This window comes from Podarcis cretensis, assembly GCF_951804945.1.
Source record: "Podarcis cretensis genome assembly, chromosome: 17".
NCBI classification, from domain to species: domain Eukaryota; kingdom Metazoa; phylum Chordata; class Lepidosauria; order Squamata; family Lacertidae; genus Podarcis; species Podarcis cretensis.
Genome location: NC_137187.1, coordinates 6,530,762 through 6,549,850, shown reverse-complemented (window position 1 = coordinate 6,549,850; position 19,089 = coordinate 6,530,762). Strand labels below are relative to the sequence as shown.

The window sequence follows — 19,089 nt, the reverse complement described above, 5'->3', positions numbered from 1 at the left end:
TCTGGCACAACAGAGCACCGTGGCAGAAGCCAGAGTGCATGGAAATGCCATTTACCTTCCCGCTACAGTGGTAGCTATTTATCTACTTTCACTGGTATGCTTTTGGACTGCTAAGTTGGCAGGAGCTGGGGCAGAGCAACGGGAGCTCACCCCGTCGCGCAGATTCGAACCTCCGACCTTCTGATGGGCAATCCCAAGAGTCTCAGTGGTTTAGACCACAGCGCCCTCCTCGTCCTTCATAACAAACACAATAATAACCTTTCATAACAACAAGCATTTGGCTAGCTACATTCTGGATGATGACACAGCCTTGGGCTGCCTCAGGTTGATACAGAAGTCGAGGTAGAAACTGGCTTGACATGAAATAGTCTTTTCACTTCATTCCTTCAGTGCTCCTTTGGATAATTGGCAGTCCTTTGTTTACCCTTCCTTCCTTAAACTGCTTTAGAAAACGTCATCCGGGAGAACCAGTGGGGAGGTACAGACATCCGCCGTGGAGGTGACCCTGTCCTCAGAAGTAACCTGATCTGCTGTGGCTATTCAGACGGCGTGGTGGTCGGGGAGCGTGGGAAAGGTCTCATAGAAGGAAACACCATTTATGGTAAGCCTCTGCTGACAGTGGGGATATTACCCCCTCCGTATCCTTGTTTCCCTGGGTCTTGTGTGCTGAGTGTAGCAGAGCAGCTCTCCACAGACTGTTCTAGAATCCAGTTTCAAAATGGAGGATGGCCTGTCAGGGACTGGCTGGACGCAGTGGAATGGTGGGAGGCACCAGCTAGGGAACATCCAAGGGGAAAGGGCTCAGAGCCTGGGGTTTGGGGGCTGGACAACAATGAGTCAGAGGGAGAAGATGAGGAAGAGGAGGTGTTGGAAGCTAAAGAGGAAACAAGGTTTAGTGAGCTTGAGAGAGGCTGTGGTAGAGGGAAGTCCGGAATCAGGGGCAGAAGCTGGAGAGGAAGGAGGCCAAGAAGCAGAGATGAGTCTGGCTGGTGAAGAGTCACAGGTGTCTTCCCCTCCTGCTACAACTAGCTCTCCCTCCTTGTCTCCCAGAACCAGAAGAGGCATGAAAAGGGCGGAGGCTGCATACAGACGCAGTCTCCAATTGCTCGGGGAAAGCCTTGGAGAAGAGGGACTTGGATGTCGGTGGGAAGGCAGGGACTTTCTGTTTCAGCAACTGATTTTCATGGAGGAAGACCACCAGGAATGAGCTGCCCTGCTTATTAGGCCTGACACTCAGCCCAGCCTGTGGAGATTCTGCCTCTCACCATTCCTCAGCCTCCAACCAGTTCAGGACACCTAGGACCCAGTTAGCTCCCGGCCCAAGCTTCTTCAGTCTCTTGCACAATGTTACATCAGGAAGACAGGCCAATGTGCTTTCCCCCTCTTCTCTTGGCATAGGGAACAAGGGCTGCGGCGTCTGGATAATGTCCTCCAGCCTCCCGCACATAGCAAACAACCAAATCGGTCAAAACAGCATCTATGGGATTGCGGTGTTTTGCCGCAAAGATGATGCTAATGACTACCTCGCCAACCAAGGGGGCAACGAGAACTTCAATGACGAGGGAGAAGCTGCCAACTGGGAGAATGACCTGGAGAGTGAGGATGAGCGTTTGGTTATCCGGAGGCCAATCAGCGTGGCTCTCGTGGAGTCGAACAACATCAACCACAACGGAGGTGAGTGCTGGCCGGGAACATTGTGTAGCCAGCCTTGTCCATGGGAAAGGCCAAAGAGGCTCCAAAGAAGCTTCTGAGAATTCCTTCTGGGAATAAATAATAATAATAATAATAATTTATTACTTATACCTCTCCCATCTGGCTGGGTCTCCCTAGCCACTCTGGGTATCAACAGAATATTAAAAACACGATAAAACATCAAACATTAAAAACTTCAGATGTCTTCTAAAAGTCAGATAGTTGTTTATTTCCTTGACATCTGACAGGAGAGTGTCCCACAGGGCGGGTGCCACTACTGAGAAGGCCCTCTGCCTGGTTCCCTGTAGCTTCACTTCTTGCAGTGAAGGCCCTCGGAGTTGGACCTCAGTGTCTGGGCTGACCGATAGGAGTGGAGACGTTCCTTCAGGTATACTGGGAAACTCCTGCAGAAACGCTACACTTGCCCCACCACCGGTTTCGGTGACTTATGGTGCCACGATCCACCGTGTAGCATGTGCCGCCTGCAACGTGACGCTGAGCCGCCATGCCAAAACACTATAAAGTGGTGCTGGAATATCACACCTTCCTTAAAATCATGATCCTAGCCATATAGCTGGGGTCTGTTTAAATGGGGGCAATTTTTGTTTTTAATGCAGATATTAACATGGCAGCATCTTAATCGTTTGACTTCAACGTAGGTGCATTTCCGGGTTTCTGTCCCTTCTTGCCCCAGGTTTTTGTCATCATGGTGGTGGTTGTTTTGGTTAAGATGGGTTATTGATTCAAGGGTGCTTTTCCTCCTCTCGTAGCTGCTGGCTTGTACATCAAGAGCAGCGAAGCCCTGAACATCATTGGAAACGCCATCCACGCCAACCACGACTGTGGGGTCTCCGTGTTCCAAAGTTCGCAGCTCACGAGAATCGCAAACAACAGCATCTCTTGCAATAGCCTGGGGGGAGTCGTGGTGGAAGCAGAGTGCCGGGTGGAGCTTCGTGGGAACGGCATTTATGACAACAGCAGCCACGGGGTGGCCTCCAAGGGCGAGGGAATCGTCACCGAGAATGACATTTTGGGCAATCAGGGCTGTGGCCTCAAGCTGCTGCAGGCAGCCGATATGAAGGTGCGTGGCGAAATAAAAGAGAACAATCTTGCTTGTTAACAGGGAATCGTGGAGCTGGAAGCGACCCCAATGATCATCCAGTCTAGTCCCCTGCGATGCAGGAATTGCAGCTGTAGAATCCCTGGCGGGTGGCCTTCCATAGAATTACAGTTGGAAGGAACCCAAGAGTCATCGAAATAGTCATAAATAATCATTATGATGATTTGTGGTTATTTAGATGACTCATTATGATTATCTATATTTCACCAGTCCTCCATGAAGGGTTGCATGCACAAGTTACCTTATTTTTTTTCCTTCCAGCAGTGATATTTATACAGTGGTGCCCCGCAAGACGAACGCCTCGCAAGACGGAAAACCCGCTAGACGAAAGGGTTTTCCGTTTTGGAGGCGCTTCGCAAAACGAATTTCCCTATGGGCTTGCTTCGCAAGACAAAAATGTCTTGCGAGTTCCTGCGGTTTTCCCCCCCTCCCCCCCTTTTCCTAAGCCGCTAAGCCGCTTATCAGCTGATCCGCTGATAAGCCGCTTAACAGCTGATTGCTAAAAGCCGCTAAACCGCTAATAGCGCTAATCCGCTAAGCTGTCAATGGGCTTGCTTCGCAAGACGAAAAACCCGCTATACGAAGAGCCTCACGGAACGGATTAATTTCATCTTGCGAGGCACCACTGTATGTGTAAAAGCTGCCCCAGGTTCTTTGGCCATTTAAAAAATATAGTTCTCTTTTTTTCCTCCTAGGAAAGACTGCGCAAGATTTTCTGTTTAGAGTTTAAACATAACATGCTACTTTAATTGGAATACTAAAACATATTTTGTGTGTGTGTGTGTGTGTGTGCACAAACATGTTTTAGTATTCCAAATAAAGTAGCCACTTTATATATAAAGGGACGCAGGTGGCACTGTGGGTCTAAACTACTGAGCCTTTTAGGCTTGCCGATCAGAATGTCGGCAGTTCGAATTCCCACGATGGGCTGAGCTCCCATTGGTCTGTCCCAGCTCCTGCCAACCTAGCAGTCCAGAAGCACACCAGTGCTAGTAGATAAATAGGTACCTCTGTGGCAGGAAGGCAAACAGTGTTTCCATGCGCTCTGGTTTCCGTCAGGTGTTCTGTTGTGCCAGAAGCGGTTTAGTCATGGTGGCCACATGACCCAGAAAGCTGTCTGTGGACAAACGCCAGGTCCCTTGGCCTGAAAGCGAGATGAGCGTCGCAACTCCATAGGTCGCCTTTGACTATACACACACACACACACACACACACAAACACACACACACACAGTGGTACCTTGGTTCTCAAACTTAATCTGTTCTGGAGGTCCGTTCCAAAACCAAAGTGTTCCAAAACCAAGGTGCACTTTCTCAAAGCAATGATCAATGTACTGTACTATAAAAGAAATAAGACAGTATTGTAGGTGATAAGTGTTAAAATTATTATTTTTTTCTTATCTGCACTGATGATAGTCATTGTTTGGATGGTTTTTTTTTATCCATTTCCACAGTCGTACAATCAATCAATCAATCAATCAATCAATCTATAAATCTATAGCTGAACTGGGTTCCACACAGTCACTAAAACAAATTAACTGAAAAAGCCTCAAAAACAAAAATGCAAAAACAAAAGCACCAAACTTAATCTGTTCCAGATGTCTGTTTGACTTCTGAAATGTTTCAAAACCAAGGCACAGCTTCTGATTGGTGAAGGCACCCTGGATACAATAGCTGACAGCTGTATCGGATGTTCGGCTTCCACAAAATGTTTGAAAACTGGAACACTTACTTCCGGGGTTTTTGGTGTTTGGGAACCAAGGCATTTGAGAACCAAAGTACCACTGTATATGAACATGAGACACTGACAGACTTATGAGACTTTACAGACTTATTCTGAGGCACATGGCAGCGTAAAACAAACTCCTCCTGCTCTCATAGTAAAACTCACTAACACTGTACATTTAATAAGAGACCTAACTGAATACTGTCTACTGTGGTGACATCATAGAATTCTATACTACATGAACTCTTCTCATAGCATTTTGGATGCCCCTGTGAAGCACGTTTGGTTTGCTGCCCATGGTCCTCCCACGAGCTTCTGTGGCAGAGTAGAGATATAAACCCAGGTCTCTGCCCACTAACACCACTCCAGGTTATTCCCGCTTCCATACAGACACTCTACATAGGGGGTCCCCAACCTTCTTGGTTCCAGGAGCACACTTGGAGAGCTAAGAAACTACTGTGAACACTGTGAAATACCTATTTCACAGAAAGGAAGAAAAACTCGATGCTCAGAATCACCACCACCCCGCCCCCAAACACCTACACACAGGTTCCCAAAGAAATAAAACAGACAAACGAGTTATAACCAAACAGCAACAAAATTCCAAAAAAAAATTCCCACATCGTTCAATTAAAAAAAGCAATTGCAAAAATGGGGAGGGGTGCAAAGTGCCCACACAGCTCTATATTGATAAGTGAGCACATTTTAATAGGAAGCCTAAGGGTTGTTTGTTGCCTCTGCTGCTGTTTTCTCATTTGCGTTCTGGCAAGAATCCATCACCTACCCCAAGAGAAGTAGCAGAGCAAGTAAACAGGTTGGAACAGTCCTCAGAGAAGCAGGGGGGAAAGCTGCTGCTGTGGCAAGAAATATCATGTTGAATGCAGTCCCAGAAAATGACAGGCGTGAAGGAGGCAAAAGAAATAAACAAATGGGAGATGAGGATCTACAGATCCATTCACTGACACAAGAGCCCTTAACCCCAGCAAAACACACACACACAAAGGTGCAAGTTCTGCAGTAGATATTTTTTAAAGGAAATTGTGTCTTAATTTGTGTACCAACCTCCAGGAAATGCTCCCATTTCTTTCTTAGTTCTTCTCGATTTCGGTATCGCCGTATAGTGGATTGTGGAATTTGAGTGTGTGTTGCACCGCCAGCGGCTGGTAATTTTACACAGTTTCCCACAGAACTGCTGTTGGCCCTTCCAATTCCCTCTGGGATATGGGCATAACCTGAATTTTTGTTGTGGGGGTGGGTGGATAGGACACCCACCTGACCTCATCCTCTGTCTGGCTCAGATTTGGAATGAAATCCCGTATTTTTCGTCCCATAGGATGCTCCGTCCCATAGGACGCACCTAGTTTTTTGTTGGGGAAATAATTGGAAAAAAAATTCCTTTATTTTCCCCCCAAAACCAGGTTGGGGTAACCAAAACCGGTCAGGGAACAGCGGTATGGCGGTGCTCTGCCTCCCCGCTGTCCCCCAAGCTTGCGGGGCTGGCGCCGAGGAGAAGCGCACTTCGCCCCAGCGCCAGCCTCCAAACCAGGTTGGGAAACAGCGGGATGGTGGCGCTGCGCCTCCCCACTGTCCCCTGAGCTTTTGGGGCTGGCCGATGTCTGCCCGAAGTGCGGGGTGCTCTGCTTTAGCGCGCGCCGGGCGGCAGGCTGCTATCCGCAGCCTAGGGAGCCCTGCGGGAACTCCCATGGGCTCCCCAGGCTGCGGATAGCTTACTGAAGCCTGGAGAGCGAGAAGGGTCGGTGCGCACTGACCCCTCTCATTCTCCAAGCTTCAGCGAAAGCCTGTATTCGCCCCATAGGACGCACACAGATTTCCCCTTCATTTTTGGAGGGGGAAAAGTGCGTCCTGTAGGGCGAAAAATACAGTATCTCAACAACAGTTGTTTTAAATTACTTTCTTTTGACCCCCAAGTGCTCCGAAAAATCTGTCAAAATCTTCAGTCATTTGAAAACTTGGAAGTAAAAAAAGACAAACACCACCAGGGAGTATCTTTCCTGCGGTTACTAAGTTATGTTTTGCCAAATTACAAAGAACACAGTTTCCCCCCATCTTATTGGAAAAAGCAACAACTAAATTAAAACAGGTTTTCTTGGATTTGCTGAAAACCTTTCAGCACTTCCTTCTCAAATTCCTCCTTTTTTCCGATGCAGTTTTTCTGTGCACACTCAGTAAGCAGAGCCCGTTGAGACCCTCCCGTCAGTCTTTACCCTGCGCAAGGTATTAAATGACTGCTGTGTGGTACAAGAGGTGCATGGCTGAGCAAGAGAGAGGAGGCGAGGGGGACGCGGGTGGCGCTGTGGTTGGCGGTTCGAATCCCCGCGACGGGGTGAGCGCCCGTTGCTCGGTCCCTGCTCCTGCCAACCTCGCAGTTCAAAAGCACATCAAAGTGCAAGTAGGTAAATAGGTACCACTCCGGCGGGAAGGTAAACGGCGTTTCCGTGTGCTGCTCTGGTTCACCAGAAGCGGCTTAGTCATGCTGGCCACATGACCGGAAGCTGTACGTCGGCTCCCTCGACCAGTAAAGCGAGATGAGCGTCGCAACCCCAGAGTCAGCCACAACTGGACCTAATGGTCAGGGGTCCCTTTACCTTTAAAAGATTTCTGCCTCTTTTACTAGGTCTGCTATGTTCAGCTCTTTTAACTGCTCTTTGCTGAGCTCCTTTTCCTTCCAACATGGTGTACGGTAGTTCAGCTTCTGAGTTGAAGTCTTGCAATTTCAGGTTGCTGGTTGCGTCGCAACATCATCCAAGTAACCCCAACACACAGAAATATTCTGATTATTTCTACTTTTAGTTAAGTAGCTTTATTTATTTATTTACTTGATTTATTTATTTAATCCTTGTGGGATGTGGGTGGCGCTGTGGGTTAAACCACAGAGCCTAGGACTTGCCGATCAGAAGGTTGGCGGTTCGAATCCCCGCAACGAGGTGAGCGCCCGTTGCTCGGTCCCTGCTCCTGCCAACCTAGCAGTTCGAAAGCACAAAATGAAAGTAGATAAATAGGTACCGCTCCGGCGGGAAGGTAAACGGCGTTTCCATGCGCTGCTCTGGTTCGCCAGAAGCGGCTTAGTCATGCTGGCCACATGACCCGGAAGCTGCACGCCGGCTCCCTCGGCCAATAAAGCGAGATGAGCGCCACAACCCCAGAGTCAGTCACGACTGGACCTAATGATCAGGGGTCCCTTTACCTTTACCTTTAGACAACCTTATCAACTGCCTCCCCCAGTGGACTACTTACCAGGACCTTGGTTTTGTGATGGAGTTGTAGCATTTGAGGTGTAACATGGTGCTAGGGCGTTATAGAGCTGCATTTGCACAATACATGCAAAGTACCATACCTTCTTCTTTTTCTACAAATTTATTTATTTGGTTTCTCAAATTAAAATTTTACAGAGATATATCAGACATAATTCAAATCATAGAAACAAGATTCCTAGGGATCTCCTGGACTTCCATCCTCCCGTTTATGGGTCCTGTTATTAATCCTCCCCCCCCCCCGCATCTTTTATGTTAATCCAAACCCTTTGCCTCTTCCATTATGTCCAGAATTCAACCTTAAACTACAAGTGATATTCCAACCCTCACGATTTTAACTGTTTGCAATGGTCTTTAAGATAAATTATAAATTTTCCCCATTCCTTATTAAAATTTTGGTCTTCCTGATTTCTAACTCTTCCGGTCATTTTAGCCCTTTCAGCATAGTCCATTAACTCCATCTGCCATTCTTCTCTGGTTGGGACTTTATTTTCTTTCCATCTCTGGGCCAGTAACATCCTTACAGCCGTGGTCGCATGCATAAATAGTATTTTCTGCTCCTTTCAGCACCTAGAATTCCTAAAAGGAAAGCTTCAGGTTTTTTTAACAAAGGTTGTTTTAAACGTTTTTTTCAACTCATAATATATCATTTCCCAAAATCCTTTTACTACCTTACAGTCCCACCACATATGATAAAAGGCGCCTTCTTTTTCCTTACCTTTCCAGCATACATTTGAGCCTGTTTTATACATTTTTGCTAATTTACTAGGAGTTAAATACCATTGGCACATCATTTTCATATAATTTTCTTTCAACATATAACATGCCATGAATTTTAAATCCCAATTCCATAACTTCCCCCAAGCACCATAATACCACTTTAAGCAGACATGGCTTCTACCACAGAATCCTGGGAACTTTTGTTAAGGGTGCCAGTGGTTGGTAAGGAGACCCTTATTCCTCAGAGCGACATAACTGTCAGTTCCTCTTCGCAGGTGTCAGGGGTTCAGGAGCAGAAGCACAGGGAAAAGGGGAGATGGAGAGCGAAGGGGAAGAATCTGAGGGCAGCGTAGGAGAAGATGACAGTGGCCCGAGAGATTCCATGAGCCTCTCCAGCGAATCGGAAGATTCACAGAAGGGGGCGCCAGTGGCCAGGGCAAGGGGATTCCCAAGGGGGACACTCCAGGAGCAAGGGGCCAGCAGGGACTCCCAGAGTAGCAGTTGGAAATCAGGACCAGCTTCCCCACCAGAGCATAGTGGGGGGGAAGAGTCCCAGGTATCGAGGGCAGAGGATTCCACACCAGGGAGTGAAGATAAGTCAGGGCTGGCCACGCCTCCATCGGAGAGCCAGACAATGGAGGGGAGGTCAGATCCGGGCAGTATCCCGGAAGAGGGAAGCAGTGACAGAAGCAGTGTGACGGTCAGGAGGAAGGTAACTGGGTTGGCGCGAGAGGCAAGTTCAAATGTACAGGAGCGCGGGACAGCAGAGAATGAGGATTGGGAACCGGGTCCTAAAGCCCGCCGGAGACAGGGGGAGGAGTCAGCCGACTCAGCGTCGGAAGAGTCCAGAAAGGGGAAAGCCCCGGCGGGCAGGAGGACCCAGAGGAGGAGAGAACAACGGAAAAGGTGGAGCAGGGCTAGGATCTTAAACTGGTGCCAGAGGGGAGGAGATTCAGACGGGATTTCGCCGGTCTAGGGTTTAAGACGTAGGGCTGCGCGCTGCGGCTTTGGAATGGAAGTTGAACTTCAATAAAGACTTTTGTACATAACGACGATCGGGCGTTGGTCCTCTGTGAGCTGGGACCTAGGGGTAGCTCTGACAGCAGGGAACAGTCTTCCTGACTTATCATAGAATCATAGAATCATAGAGTTGGAAGAGGCCACAAGGACCACCGAATCCAACCCCCTGCCAAGCAGGAAACACCATCAGAGCACTCCTGACATATGGTTGTCAAGCCTCTGCTTAAAGACCTCCGAAGAAGGAGACTCCACCACACTCCTTGGCAGCAAATTCCACTGTCAAACAGCTCTTACTGTCAGGAAGTTCTTCTTAATGTTTAGGTGGAATCTTCTTTCTTGTAGTTTGGATCCATTGCTCCGTGTCCGCTTCTCTGGAGCAGCAGAAAACAACCTTTCTCCCTCCTCTATGTGACATCCTTTTATATATTTGAACATGGCTATCATATCACCCCTTAACCTCCTCTTCTCCAGGCTAAACATGCCCAGCTCCCTTAGCTGTTCCTCATAAGGCATCGTTTCCAGGCCTTTGACCATTTTGGTTGCCCTCCTCTGGACACGTTCCAGTTTGTCAGTGTCCTTCTTGAACTGTGGTGCCCAGAACTCCAGGTGAGGTCTGACCAGAGCAGAATACAGTGGCACTATTACTTCCCTTGATCTAGATGCTATACTCCTATTGATGCAGCCCAGAATTGCATTGGCTTTTTTAGCTGCCGCGTCACACTGTTGGCTCATGTCAAGTTTGTGGTCAACCAAGACTCCTAGATCCTTTTCACATGTACTGCTCTCAAGCCAGGTGTCACCCATCTTGTATTTGTGCCTCTCATATTTTTTTTGCCCAAGTGCAATACTTTACATTTCTCCCTGTTAAAATTCATCTTGTTTGTTTTGGCCCAGTTCTCTAATCTGTCAAGGTCGTTTTGAAGTGTGATCCTGTCCTCTGGGGTGTTAGCCACCTCTCCCAGTTTGGTGTCATCTGCAAATTTGATCAGGATGCCCTTGAGTCCACCATCCAAGTCGTTGATAAAGATGTTGAATAAGACCGGGCCCAAGACAGAACCCTGTAGCACCCCACTAGTCACTCTTCTCCAGGATGAAGAGGAACCATTGATGAGCACCCTTTGGGTTTGGTCAGTCAGCCAGTTACAAATCCACAGAGTGGTAGCATAGTCAAGACCGCATTTTACCAGCTTCTTTACAAGAATATCATGGGGCACCTTGTCAAATGCCTGGCTGAAATCAAGGTAGGCTACATCCACTGCGTTCCCTTCATCTACCAGGGTTGTAATTCTGTCAAAAAATGAGATCAGGTTAGTCTGACATGACTTATTTTTCAGAAATCCATGCTGACTATTGGTGATCACAGTATTCCTTTCTAGGTGCTCACAGACTGTTTGCTTAATGATCTGCTCCAGAATCTTCCCTGGTATTGATGTCAGACTGACTGGGCGGTAATTATTTGGGTCCTCTCTTTTCCCCTTTTTGAAAATAGGGACAACATTTGCCCTCCTCCAGTCTGCCGGAACTTTGTTCTCCAGGAATTCTCAAAGATGATTGCCAGTGGTTCTGAGATCACATCTGCCAGTTCTTTTAATACTCTTGGATGCAGTTCATCTGGCCCTGGAGACTTGAATACATCTAAACTAGCCAAGTATTCTTGTACTATCTCCTTAGTTATTCTGGGCTGTGTTTCCTCTGCTGAATCATTTGCTCCAAATTCTTCAGGTTGGGCATTGCTTTCTTTATCGGAGAAGACTGAGGCAAAGAAGGCATTGAGGAGTTCAGCCCTTTCTGTGTCCCGTTTGCATTTCACCATCTTCTCCTCTGAGTGACCCCACTGTTTCTTTGTTCTTCCTTTTGCTACGAACATACCCATAAAAGCCTTTTTTGTTGCTTTTAACCTCTCTAGCAAGCCTGAGTTCATTCTGTGCTTTAGCTTTTCTGACTTCGTGTCTACACATCCTGGCTATTTGTTTGAATTCCTCTTTGGTGGTTTCCCCCCTTTTCCATTTTTTGTACACATCCTTCTAGTTCCTTTAGACCAGGCATGGGCAAACTCGGCCCTCCAGATGTTTTGGGACTACAACTCCCATCATCCCTAGCTAACAGGACCAGTGATCAGGGATGATGGGAATTGCAGTCTCAAAACAGCTGGAGGGCCGAGTTTGCCTATGCCTGCTTTAGACCTTTTCTCTCTTGAGGTTCAACTGGCATCAAATTTCCCTATCAAGCTGTCTTGGGTGCTTCTTTTTTAAATCACCTGCTTCTGGAAAACCAACTCGCTCTTTCTCTTCCAGAATGATGAATCATCTAATTTTGCTAATGGAGTGCTATGTTACCAATAATTGTGTTCTCCTCTTTTCCTTCAAGGTAACCAAGAACAGAATCCACTCCTTTCGAGGTTATGGGATTGAGATCCTTGACCAGACCAAGGCCTTGGTGCAGGACAATGTGATTTTCCAAGGGAAGTCCAAAAAGAGCATTTTGCAGCAGGCCTCCGACACGGAAGCCTGTGTCGTTCAAAGCAACAAGCTCCTGGCATTCAAGAAAAGGTAAGCCAGGTGGGGACTTGAGAATATGAGGACCCTTATTCCATACAGCTGATGCCCTCTACATTTTAAGCATACCGTATTTTTCCATGTGTAAGGCGGCGTCAATTCAGACTAGGTATCTGACGAATGCCTTGTTATGTCTTCCTGTCCTTCCAGGTCGGACGTTGCCTGGACCCTGGAGAACCCTCCAGCGCGGCCTCACATCGAAGGAGCCTCCAGAGGCGTATCAACATCTGGGAATAGTCAGAAAGTCTCAAACATGACCGCCAGGATAGCAGCTAGAGTGGATGGGGGCTGCCATAACAACGGGAGCATCTTTTGTACAATTGTGTGATCCTGGCCTTCCTCAGGGGCTACCCTGGAAAGTCCCTTCCCCATGCGTGCTCGTTGCAGGAGTGCACGAACTCATGTTCAATCGCTTTTCAGTGCAGCGGCTACAGTACGATGGGAATGGAAATGATTTTGCTCCCTGGCATGGTTGCTCCCTCACCTGTACCCTTACCTCAGGCCTCAGCTGCTGCCTCCTCCTCTTCAGCTGTAGTCTTGTTTGTGAAGGGGAAAGCAGTGCCTTTGTGACATCAGCAGCAGCCACCATGCCAATTCTCACTCATGTCTGACTCCTCATTGCCTTTTCCATTCGTGACACTGGCTGCTCAAAATTTGCTCCAGGATTCGCCTAGTGGATGATGTCACAAACCTGGGGAAACCAATACTTTCCCCTACTACAGCTTTCAAGGAGTGGGGAGACGTTACAGGGTGCTGTGAAGGGCTGCCTTCTAGGTGGAAGATTGAGAGCTTCCCAAAAAGTCTGTTACTTCCCCATTGTTTTGAGTCGGTACTTCTACCTGTAAAAACAAAATGGCGGTGAGTAGGTAATAAATAGAAATGGGAGTGACATCATCATGGAAGATGTTGTCTCTTCTGATAAATAAAGGTAAAGGGACCCCTGACCATTAGGTCCAGTCGTGACCGACTCTGGGGTTGCGGAGCTCATCTCGCTTTATTGGCTGAGGGAGCCGGCGTACAGCTTCCGGGTCATGTGGCCAGCATGACTAAGCTGCTTCTGGCAAACCAGAGCAGCGCACAGAAACACCGTTTACCTTCCCACCACAGCGGTACCTATTTATCTACTTGCACTGGTATACTTTCGAACTGCTAGGTTGGCAGGAGCAGGGACCGAGCAACGGGAGCTCACCCCGTTGCAGGGATTCGAACCACCAACCTTCTGATCGGCAAGTTCTAGGCTCTGTGGTTTAACCCACAGCGCCACCCACCTTTCCTTTCCTTTCCCCCTTCCCTCTTACATACCTACCTACCTACCTACACACACCCTTTTAGTGATTGCCAAAAAGCCAGCTGGTCAAGTTGCCACAGTAATGTTGACGATTCAGCCACGGATCTGGTCTTTTTGATAAGACAGTGAACCTTGCTCAGAATGAATCTCCCTTTCCTCCATTGAATGTTAGTTTTGTTTTCTTCTGTGCTGGGAAGTTCTTGGACCATGGCAAAATATGCCTATAAAGCAGACAGAATTGGAATATGCCAACTCTTCAAGAAGGCAAACAGATCACTGTTTCTATGTGGTTTTGCTGCGTGAAGTTTCAGCAGATGAACATAGCATCTCTTGTACATTGCAAGAAGAAAAACCTGTAACTTACTCTTGACTAGCAATGTCAAAATAACATGGTGTTGGATTTTAAAATAATGTACAAAAACGACCAACAAAATTGACTCCCAGGCAGCTGGCAACCATTTTCATACCAGGGCAGCTCAGAACTTGAAATGATTTTATGCAAGAGGGCCAAACAGAGTATGGCAGAGCTGCACATTGTGCCTTTGAAAATTATCTGCAAGATAAAATGGACCTGTACAATTATGGGGGAAAGGTATTCATGGAACTCCTTGGCCTAAATAATGAGTTAGTTGAGTTGCTTCTTATTAGACACACACAAAGCAGAAGCTGGATAGTGGTGAATAAATGGGGAGAAATATTTTGCTGTGCTTTTTTTTTGCTTGTTTGCTTTAGTGAAACTGTTAAAAGCACCAAAAGTGGGGGTTGCCCAACATTAGGACACAATTCAGATGCTCCGGAGTTGATGGAAGCAAACTGTCCAAGAACCGAAAAGCCACATTAAGCAGGTTAGAGGTGATAATTTTTTTTAATTTTTTTTTTTGTGCATTCAGAAATGGCAAACAAAGTAGGAATTGAGGTTTTTTGCTTATATTATCCCTTACCCAGCAGTGGCTCCCTGTGACTTGCCTATAGCATAAACACGCAGAGAAGTTTCTTTCTCTATATGTATATAGTTGAATTCTAACCCCTTGGGCTTCTCTGCGAAGTTGCCAGCTTCTTTTCCATTTTAATGGCCTTCACTCTTGTGCCTTTAGCAGCACTTTGGTCTGCAGCAGGAAGGTCACTCGAAGAACTCTGACTTAGAGTGACCACCAGAGTTTGAGGCAGTAGATTGACTATTTCTGCATTAACTTTGCATGTGCAAGCGAAAAGTTGTCTGAAAGAAGAATGCATACTGTGGGACTTCTGCTGGACTACAACTCCCATGATCCCCGACTGTTGGCCATGTTTGTTGGGGGCTGATGGGAGTCCAACGAGACCTGAAGATCTGTTGGTTCCTCCTCCCTGCCTTACCTCTTGAAGAGAGCCTGAGGCCCCCCTTTTATTGATACAAGAGCTGGATGGGCTGTGGGCTAAGAGAGCAAAGATGGTAGCATTAGTTTTTAGTTGGCAACACATACCAGTGAAATGCATGAACAAGGACCGAATTGCCTTTTGTTTATATCTCATCAATGCGCAAGTTGGACTGGCTTATTCTGATGGCACGACGTGGAACAGTTCTCTTGAGTGAAAACACTAGCAGACCTACCTCCAAGGCAAGTCAAAACTCTGCGTAGCCAACAGGCCACGACAATAAATAGCTATGACCTTGCATGGAGCAAAAGAAACTGCCTTATTCCAGGTCAGACTACTTGTACTCAAGCCCAAGATTGTCTACTCCAAGAGAGGCAGGAGGTTTTTATCTGCTAACAATTTTATCACTGAAAGGAAGAAGACTGAGACAGACTGAGAAGGAAGAGTACTACAAAATATGGTATGTGGTAAGTACTACAAATATGGTATGTGGATTGGAATGCCGGAACTAAGAGGGGGGAAATGACTTTTTATTTTTTTTGCTCTATGTGATTATTAATAACCCTCCCTCTGAAGATCTGTCACAGAAATAAATTGCAAATGGGACTAAAAATGAATTTTATAATAATTATGGGAATAATTATGGGAATAATTATGAACTTAAAGGTTTTACTCTGTGAAGGATTTGGAAAGAAGAAGGGCTCTCTCTTGTGACGCAGTAAGAATGGAAACTTGATAAGAGACCTGTGTTGTTGGAGTTGGTCTTGGGGAGGGCGAGCCGAAGATATATTATTTTCGAGGAGATTGCGAACTGGAAGGGGCAGCCCTCCTGCAAAAAGACTAATTTATGATGCAACAGGTCGGAAAAGCTAAAGAGCGAGTTTCTAGATTGTATTTCATCGGAACGACAAAAATGGCGATTATTCGCTCGAGCGGAAAGGACTGTTGGAGGAGAGTGATTTACGAGAGAGCAGCACAAAGCCCACACAGAAATACAAATTCAACCCACTTGCGGAGCATATCGGAGGAAAATGGAAAGGAAAATGAGTAATGACAAGTATTGAGAAGAAGAGACTGGAAACATCATTCTTAATATGGAAGAACAAATATTCGAGGATTGGACTCCTGCCAATCAAGAAGCTTGGGTACCCCCCCACAAAAATTTACAATTTGGAAAACAATTGGATTATATGATATGTATTGTTATAATTTGGACTAATTGATTTGATGTGTTTAATTTGGAAATATGAAATTTAATAAAATTATTTTCAAAACTAAAGATTGTCTACTCCAGGGCTGGCTAACCTGCCGCTCTCCAGGTGATACCTTGGATGTCGACTTCATCAAAACAAAAACAAAGCAAAATTTTAAAAATGAATTAAAACCATGTGTACATAAACAACACCTGTGTCATGAGGGAATCTTCTTGGATGCAGTGTAGAAACTGCTCCTGTAGAAATTGCTTGCAGGATGTGGCTGTCATTCTCTCTACTTACTCCAGAGGAAGTACCACTGAAATGAGTGGCATATATTTTGGAATAAAAATGCAATAGACCAGCCCATGTCAGCCATAGAAGCAAACCAAGCTACAAATTATAAATAAGTCCTTGGATGCAGATCAAGGTAGTTTGTAATGGACCCATTGAAACTAAATGAATCATCATTGCTTTAATGATATTTAGGCTATAATCCTATATCTACTTCTCCAGGAGAAAGCCCCGCACAAAATTCAGTGGGTCTTACTTTTGAGTAGACATAGAGAGGCTTGCCATAACTAACCTTGGCTGGATCAGGGCCACAGACATCCCCTTTAAAAGCAACTGGATCTCAATCACAGAAGGCCACTAACCTTTCTAAGAACTTTGTAAGACTTTTAACTTTATGTTGGATTATGTGTTACAAGTTCATAGAATCATAGAGTTGGAAGAGACCACAAGGGCCATCGAGTCCAACCCCCTGCCAAGCAGGAAACACCACCAGAGCACTCCTGACATATGGTTGTCAAGCCTCTGCTTAAAGACCTCCAAAGAAGGAGACTCCACCACACTCCTTGGCAGCAAATTCCACTGTCGAACAGCTCTTACTGTCAGGAAGTTCTTCCTAATGTTTAGGTGGAATCTTCTTTCTTGTCGTTTGGAACCATTGCTCCGTGTCCGCTTCTCTGGAGCAGCAGAAAACAACCTTTCTCCCTCCTCTATGTGACATCCTTTTATATATTTGAACATGGCTATCATATCACCCCTTAACCTCCTCTTCTCCAGGCTAAACATGCCCAGCTCCCTTAGCCGTTCCTCATAAGGCATCGTTTCCAGGCCTTTGACCATTTTGGTTGCCCTCCTCTGGACACATTCCAGTTTGTCAGTGTCCTTCTTGAACTGTGGTGCCCAGAACTGGACACAGTACTCCAGGTGAGGTCTGACCAGAGCAGAATACAGTGGCACTATTACTTCCCTTGATCTAGATGCTATACTCCTATTGATGCAGCCCAGAATTGCACTGGCTTTTTTAGCTGCCGCGTCACACTTTTTTAAAAAACAGAAGTTAAACATTCTATGTAACATTTTATGAAGGAAAACCTGTATATTGCAAGAATAAAAGGCTCTATTTTAAGCACCAAACCCTTCTTAATTAACCGGCTTGTTAGATATTGTTAGACATGTTATGCAGCTGCAAAAGGACAGCATGGCTCCTATAATGTCAGCAGCAGGCATGTGGCTCCAGCTGTGGGAGGGGAAGAGGGATCTGGGATCAGCTCAGCTACAGCAGACCAGATCTGGACAGGCTTATGGTACTGATTCCTAGCTGTCATTTCTTTCCATCTCTACAAAGTAGTGGGGATGCTGCTGTGAAACTAGAATTTTTGGTGGCATCAGCATTCAAACTCAGTGGGTCTTGTTTGGAGGAGAGATCAGTGGCGGACTACTAGAAAGCATGTCTCATGGATTGGTTGGATGCAGAGGAATGTTGGGAGAACCAGGTGGGGAACCCCCAAGGGAGGAAGGCTGAGTGCCTGGGGAGTGATGGTGGGACAACGATGCAGAGGGAGAGGGAGAGGGAGAAGATGGGGGAAAGGCGGTGTCGGAAGCTGAAGAGGTAACGGGGCTTAGTAAGCTGGGAGAATCTGTGGCAGACAAAAAGTCCAGAATCAAGAGGCAAAAGCTGGGGCAGGAGAGGAGGGACGCCACGATGTCAGGCTGGAGAAGATTCACAGGTGTCTCCCCTTCCTGCTGCAACAAGCAACCCTCCCTGCTGGTCTCCCAGAACCAGAAGAGGCATGAAAAGGGCAGAGGAGAGGTTGGCTTCACATAGGTGCAATCTCCGATTGCTTGGGAAAAGCCCTGGAGAGAAGGGGATTTAGGGTGGCTGTGGGGAGGTGTGGGCCTTCGGTCTTGGCAACTGATCCATGGGGCAAGACCTACCGGGGGTGAGCTGTTGGGCTCATACTCAGCCAAGTCTGTGAATATCAGTTTTACTAATAAAGGGTTAACGCCAACTTGAATGGTGTGATTTACTGCTTGCTGGTGTTACCGAGAGCAAATAAATACCAATTGTTGGGAATTGCAGGTGGGGAGGGTGACCCTGCACTCAGGTTGTGTTTGTCGGCTTCCCACCTGTGAGAACGGCACACTAGACTAGATGAGCCTTGGGCCTGATCCTGCGGGGCTCTTCCGATCATATACAACAACAGGCACATGTATCTCTGTTTATGTGTGATGAGGGTGTGCAGAGGGCCACCAAGACCACTTCTGATCACAGTTTGGTGGTTGCTTCTCCATCCAAAGCATGGCAGCCTGGTTTGTTGCAATTTGCCTCCCTGGAATAAAGGGCGGGCACACAGAGGGCAAGAAACACGCTGTTCCATACGCTCCATTCAAAACAGTGGGAGGCGGGATACAAGAGGGAGAAATGATTTTTTTAAAGGTCTTTGCTGTTAAAAGTTTTGCCAGCAAATGCTGTCAAATGCCAGCAGCAAAACACAGCCAGGCACACCCACATTCATCATACGGTGAACAGCTTCCACAGTCAGTGGGAGGAGAGCATCAGCCGCCGTTTGTGACATGATTAATAACAGCAGTGGAGTGACGCATGCTGATGCTTCTCATTTTTCTGCCTGGGAAATGGATAGCTATTCTTTTCAAAGACTCGCATACAACAGAAAAATAAGACTTCTCAGATCTACTTGCATATAGTAGGTACCTTTGTAGGGTACCAGAAAGCGTGACCTTATATGGTAGAAGTTAGCTCTGAGAGGAACAGAGGTCCATGGGTACAAGGATGTTTTGGTACAAGTCCCAACTATGTGAGGTGATGAGGTGGGAAAGCATGGTCTAGGGGACAGGAGAG

The 19,089-nt window shown here is 46.7% G+C and overlaps 1 protein-coding gene and 1 long non-coding RNA gene across 2 annotated transcripts in view; both read left to right on the top strand.

The window, feature by feature from the left end:
* The window catches only part of FBXO10 (F-box protein 10), a 42,359-nt gene extending 28,255 nt beyond the window's left edge, over positions 1-14,104 (top strand). Inside the window, exons 7-11 of the mRNA XM_079959254.1 lie at positions 449-601; positions 1,399-1,674; positions 2,463-2,773; positions 11,917-12,098; positions 12,255-14,104. Of these exons, the coding sequence (XP_079815380.1) occupies positions 449-601; positions 1,399-1,674; positions 2,463-2,773; positions 11,917-12,098; positions 12,255-12,432 (1,100 nt within the window). The 3' untranslated portion in view covers positions 12,433-14,104. The remainder of the gene's footprint in view (positions 1-448; positions 602-1,398; positions 1,675-2,462; positions 2,774-11,916; positions 12,099-12,254) is intronic.
* Positions 14,105-14,116: 12 nt separating this feature from the next.
* Positions 14,117-15,043, top strand: LOC307206635. Its single transcript, XR_013834441.1, has 2 exons — positions 14,117-14,511; positions 14,550-15,043. It is a non-coding gene; the product is annotated as an uncharacterized lncRNA (long non-coding RNA).
* Positions 15,044-19,089: the final 4,046 nt, after the last annotated feature.